The sequence below is a fragment of the Pteropus vampyrus genome, unplaced genomic scaffold, assembly GCF_000151845.1.
Source record: "Pteropus vampyrus isolate Shadow unplaced genomic scaffold, Pvam_2.0 Scaffold501, whole genome shotgun sequence".
Classification (NCBI taxonomy): domain Eukaryota; kingdom Metazoa; phylum Chordata; class Mammalia; order Chiroptera; family Pteropodidae; genus Pteropus; species Pteropus vampyrus.
In genome coordinates, this window is record NW_011889282.1 from 171,003 (window position 1) to 177,089 (window position 6,087).

The 6,087-nt window shown below is 53.0% G+C and overlaps 1 protein-coding gene across 2 annotated transcripts in view; it reads left to right on the plus strand.

The window, feature by feature from the left end:
* The window catches only part of SHANK2 (SH3 and multiple ankyrin repeat domains 2), a 149,605-nt gene extending 144,998 nt beyond the window's left edge, over positions 1 to 4,607 (plus strand). For both annotated transcript variants that reach the window (XM_011382991.2, XM_023524849.1), the window contains one exon: positions 666 to 4,607. In XM_011382991.2, coding sequence (XP_011381293.1) covers positions 666 to 1,227 — 562 coding nt within the window. In that variant the 3' untranslated portion in view covers positions 1,228 to 4,607. The remainder of the gene's footprint in view (positions 1 to 665) is intronic.
* The last annotated feature ends 1,480 nt before the right edge of the window (positions 4,608 to 6,087 follow it).

The following is a 6,087-nucleotide window of genomic DNA, read 5'->3' on the forward strand; positions in this document are numbered from 1 at the left end:
GGGTCCAGACCGTGCACCTACTCGTGAGCCTGTCACACCGCATTTGGGGCACTCGGGTCTGTGACTGCACCCAGTTCACTCCGCAGCCGGCACCGGACCGTGCCACCGAGGGGCTGGCCCTCCTGACACCGCCCGAACTTGGGCACGTCACCCCTCGTCCTCGACTTGTATTTCTCCAAACCGGCTGCCCCACGCGGCTGTGGCACTTCCGCCCACTGAAACGGGCCCTTCTCCGCTCTCGTCCTTTTCAGCCAAAAGCTCAGAGGGAGGTCTCTCCAGGGCTCACTTCCTCCAGCAGTGCTGGTGATGTCACCAGACACGTCCCACTGGGGAGCCTGTCTTCGTGTCTTTGAGTGAGCCCTCACGTGCTCGCTGGCCACCTCGCTGCCCCTCACACTCGCCCAGCGCAGGCGGTCGCCAGCGCCCCAGCCCGGGGGCGGGTGGGCGGGCTGCCTGTGTGGTCTGGTGTCCCCTCACATTCTGCCCCCCGCTGCTGTCTCCCTGCCCGATCCTGGCATGGCCGACCACGTGCTCGCTGCCAGCGCACCTGCCACCAGACGCTCTCGTGTGGTGTGGGTGTCTGCCGCCTCTCCCTTGGCCATCTACATCCTGCCGACGTGCCCCGGGGCCTGGCTTGACCGTTTTCTCTCTCGTTGCTGTTTCAGAAGCCCAGAGGTCGTGAGCACCATCTCAGGTACAAGGAGCACAACGGTCACCTTCACTGTTCGCCCCGGGACCGCCCAGCCCATCACCCTGCAGAGCCGGCCCCCAGACTATGAAAGCAGGACCTCAGGGCCACGACGTGCCCCCAGCCCTGTGGTCTCGCCAACAGAGATGAGCAAGGAGATGCTGCCCCCCGCCCCCGCCGCCGCCCCTTCCCCCGCCCTCTCCGACGTCTTTGGCCTTCCGAGCCAGCCCCCCTCCGGGGACCTGTTCGGCCTGAGCCCGGCGGGACGCAGCAGGTCGCCGTCACCCTCGATCCTGCAGCAGCCAGGCTCCACCAAGCCTTTCACAGCTAAACCTGTCCACCTGTGGACCAAGCCCGACGTGGCAGACTGGCTGGAGAGCCTGAACTTGGGTGAGCATAAAGAGACCTTCATGGACAACGAGATCGACGGCAGCCACTTACCAAACCTTCAGAAGGAGGACCTCATAGATCTCGGGGTGACTCGAGTCGGACACAGGATGAACATAGAAAGGGCTCTGAAACAGCTGCTGGACAGATAAGGGTGGCTGCCCTCGGCCTTACAGACCCCTTGTTATAAGTAGAGATGGGCTTGCACTGAAGTGTCTGGATGGCCAAGCGAGGTCTGCGAGCACCAAGCCCGCGGCGTGGGCGCGTCCCCTGGCGCTCCGAGGAACGCCGGGTGCGCCCACGGCTCAGCAGAGGCCTTGAAACTCCCCAGCTCTCTGTGTCGTTTCTGGGCTGTTTCTGTCCAACAGGACAAGGGGAGGGAGTTTTTCTAACTGGGAAAGATTCACGCTTGCCTCGCAGCATGCAGGTGACCTCACTTTGCCGGGTCCAAGAGGCGCCCGCCGGTGTGGCGCGGGGTCTGGCTCCCGCGGGCAGACACCCCTGTACTCCAGATACCTCCTGAGGCCTCCCTCGCCGCTGCCGGCAGCTCGCACCCGGGCCCCGCACCCCCTCGGACGCCTCCCGACGCTCACTCACACCTTTCTTTCCTGCCCTTGGCTTGCGGCGAGACGCCCCAGACATGTTTGTCCGGCGCCCCCTCTCGGGCCCGGAAGGTACAGGAGCTCTTTCCGCAGAGCCTCTCCCCACCGCCTCCTGCGGCGCGGTCCCTGGCCCTTAGGCCGGAGGGTGTCGGCGGCGGTGGGAGTCTGAACGGGATCGTGCCCAGCTTTGCTCAGCTTTCTTTATTTCTGCAAATCTGTTAGCGAAATTCCAAAGTGGCCAAACAGATGTCACGTGGAGTTAGTCAAAGCACAAAGTCACGATTCCGAGGAGGAGGGGCGACGTGGCCGCGGGGTCTGCAGGCGTGCGGGGCCGGGGCCGGGGCCGGGGCCGGGGCTGCGGCAGGGCCCACCACCTGGCAGGTTTTTGTTTTCACTGAAAGGGTGTCGACTTCTGCAGAGATCAAAGCAGGTGAGCGTCTACTTCGACACGGACAGGACACAGGGCGGTGGTGGACATGTGCTGCTGCTGCTGCTGGGGGGCGCTGGTCTGTCGCCGGGAGCTGGGTGGGGTGCAGAGACCTCCATCCCGAGCCCAGATAAGGGTGAGTCAGCCTCGCTGCTGAGACGGCCTTTTGCTCTCTGAGGCCAGGAAGATGGGACTTCAGGGGTCTTCCCCTTTCTCTCTGAGTGTCCAGGAGCCCCCCCGGCTTGTCTTAGCGGTCAGCGGGGGTTTGGGAGAACCAGCGGGAACGGCAGGACCCGGGCTTGACGACGGAAGGTGGGCTGCAGGCTGAGGGCGAAGCGGTTAGTTGGGAAGACGGCGGGGCGGCCACCTGGCCTGCCGGTCTCGCCTCTCCGGCCTGGCGTTCTTGAGCCGGGCCCCATTCTTGTCCCTGGAGTCCCCCACCCGTGAGAATACCTCTAATTTCCAAGGGAGGTCGCCAGCTGCACTCAGGCCGTGACACATCCAGTCAGGCTTCCAGCACGTTCTCGCACCTGGAAGGAAAGCGAATGTCAGGTTTGAGCTTTTGTTATGATTTCAGAACTAGCCTAGCCCATCTCTAATTATAAAAACATGGTTTTTTTCTTTTTTGTTTTCCTTTATGCTCACAATCGAGTGTCTGATTAGGTCTGGAACGGCTCTAGAATGAACACGTAAAATTTAGCGATTTAAAATCTTTCTTTACTGCAAGTTTAAATAGTTGTACAGATAGTTTATAAGCACAATATTTTAAGGGGAAAAAAAGTGGCTGGTCTACTAGGCAGCCTTCGTGCCACTTCAGTGCTGGAAAGTTAAAGAAAAACAACTTTTGTGATTTAATAATACTATTTCTGTGGAATATTATGAAAGTATGACCTTTTTAAATCCACCTTATCTGGATGCGTCTGAACCAGCAGAGCTGTGTTATATTTTCTATCTTTGCTAGAACTTCATCATTGAAGGACAGTTATTTCTTCAAAAGTGGTTATAACTCTCAATGCAGCAGTTTCTCAAAAAACACACACGCACGCGCGCACGCGCACACACGCACACACGCACACACGCACACACCTTCTAGCCACAGGCCCCTGAATTGGAAACCAAGTTTTGGACCTTCCTCTGTTCCAAAACCTTTTGCGGGTCCATCTTTATCTTTGACCCGATCCAACTTGAAATCAACTGAATATTAAGGCGCTGTACCTCTGTGCACTTTCCATTTTTCCATCGAGAGACGAATGAATGACTTTCACGCGAGAGAAAGTTCAAGCCGAGGCAGCACAGGGAGCCTGCTGAGGCTGCCCGACGGCTCAGAAAACGCAGGAGCGGTGGTTTCTGTCTTCCATTTGGGTAACTCTGCAGACCCTGTCCGTCTACTTCGCCGCAGCTCGTTCTCCCTTTGCCTCGTGTTGGTATCATGGTGTCTGCGCTCAGTGCCAGGCAGGACACCAGGTAGGAGGGGAGTAAAAGAAACCACGGGCAGGCTGTGACCACTCGCAAGTGGGTGGCTGTAAGTTTGCTGCACTCTGGTAGCCAGTCGGGGAGAGCTGGCTAGTCACTGTCTGAGACTTCAAGGCCACGTGCAACTCACCAGAAGCAAACAGACTGCAAGACGAAAGAGCTGATGAAATCCTTTATTTTTCCACTGTCTCATTCTAGCAAAGTAACAGAACCCGTCAGAACCTGCACCGACCAGTGAAATAAACACACATTGCCAAGATGAACCAGTCTCTCGCTCCCTTTGATGAGTTTGCTACAGAAAGCAATAGTCCCTCATTCAAATCATTGCCCACTGTCCGTCCCTCGGGACCCATTAGGACCAGGCCCTATTCCAGGACTCTCTTTAGTGGTGGAGCAAACCCTAAACCGCTCACATAAAGATCATGTTAATACTATTCCAGGTTTTAAGATCAACTTTTGTTATATACTGTAATTTAAATAAATTGCATTTACATGCCTAGTTTCTGTAACATTGTGTAAACGAAACCAAAATCTCTCAAGATGTAAATTATGTACACCTGCCAAGATACCTTCTCCAGGGTGTCTGTGCACATTTTAAGTTAATTCAGATAATATAAAAATGACTCGATGTGACTGTTGATTTGCCGAACTTTACATATCACGAAGTGAATTATTTGTGGTACTTTAGTTAATAAAATGGTGATTTTTTTTTTCCTTTCCTGAGTTATTGAGCAAGCAAGCATTACCCAGATGATCTGGCAAGGACTTTTTTTTGTGTGGGCCACAAATATTGATTTTTTTCCCATTGAGTTTTTTTTTTAGAAACAAATGTTTCACACTATAGTTTGTGTAACGTGTTCGCATTATCTATGTTACTGTTACTTTTGTGCTTTTCTTCTTTTTAGACTTTATTAAAAACGACAAAAACAAAAAAAAACAAGCTCCTGTAATTTGCACTTCCTCCAAATCCTTAGATCTCTTGTATGGCAACCAAAACTACTGTAAAAAAATAAATCGACTATTGCACTAAGGTTGTGGTCCTGATTGCACACAGTGATAACTGTCTGAATTCAACAAACGAAATGTTGCCAAACTTGCCATCTAACGTAGGTCCCTGGAACATCGCAGCCACTTTACCTCTGTAAAACTGGCCAGTAATCTCTTTGATCAGAGAAAAAAATCTCCCCTCACGGAGCTGATTTACCTGGTTTCCACCTCCTTCACGGATTCTCCGTGTGCAGATTTCGCAGCCATGCGGATGTCCACACGGACGTCTGTGAACGCTGCTGTCAGGGCGGCTGAGGCTTGGCTTTCGTTTGGGGTGGAAGCAGGGGTGTCACGAAGCGGTTGCCAGGTTGGGCTCCCTCTGCCCAGAGTAAGGTCTCCCCCACATCCGCTGCTTGTCTTCTCGCGGCCCGGCCACGAGGGCTGCGGAAGTGGGCAGCCTCTCTGGTTGCCATAAAGCTAACGGCCTCGGTGGGCACCCGCGCTGAGGCTTGGGGCGAGAGCACGTGTGTCTCCTGGCCAAGAGCTGAGCCGGGGGACACAGCGGTCCCTCCTGCTGTGGGGAAGTGTGTCTTACGCTCACAAGGAACCTCTCCTTTGGTCTCGTCAGTGGAAACTTGTCATTAGCTCCTGAACAGTTTCTTCTAGTTTGGCACATTCTCCATCTGAACAGCGGCCAGTGTTTCTGCGTTCATGAAAAATCCCAATGCTCGCACCTTCTGTCCCTCCCTCCAGTCCCTCTGCCTCATGGGCCAGTGGTTTCTCCCAGATCCTGACCGCCCCCCAACCTCGCCTCAAGGGTTTCCCTCCAGACTTCTAGATAAATGTATCCGTTTGTCTTGTTAAGAAAAAAAAATATATCTTGGAAGACTTTTACTTGGAGGCGTTTTAGTAAGTGGTGAGCTGGACCGTCTTTCCGTGTTTGTAGACAGCCACGTGCACACGAAGCGGGTGAGACTCCCAGCGGCTGGGCGAGCACAGCAGCTGCGCGTGGGGAACCGGGTCATTCCAAACTTGTTTCTCACGCTTCGGCAGAGCTATCGCTTCAAGGTTCAATCCACGCTGTATCGGTGATTTTGTGCTTTGGTTGGTCCTGTAACATGTTTCCACATTTCACGGCCTTTACCGTCTTATGTTTAAAATTACAACAATCACTGTCCATCGCTTCTACTCTTGTCTATAGCGATTCTGAAACTTCAATATGAGCCTTCAAATAAATACAGAAACAAAAAAAAAAAACGGAAAAAAATAAAGTGTGTGCCTTGGGTGTTTTGAACCTGATCTGCATAAAACCATATTGTATTCAAATGCTGTATATTTAATGAAAAGATAAATATATCTTCACTGTATTAATGTAGCTGATAATATAGTTATAGTGCCTTGTTTTCTGAACTGAGAAGCCCATATCAATGCAGAACGTAAAATCAACAACGATTCGAAAAATGAAATGTTGAGAAGACCTAGACATGATTCTGGAGCCTTTCTCATCATACGACTGTGAAATA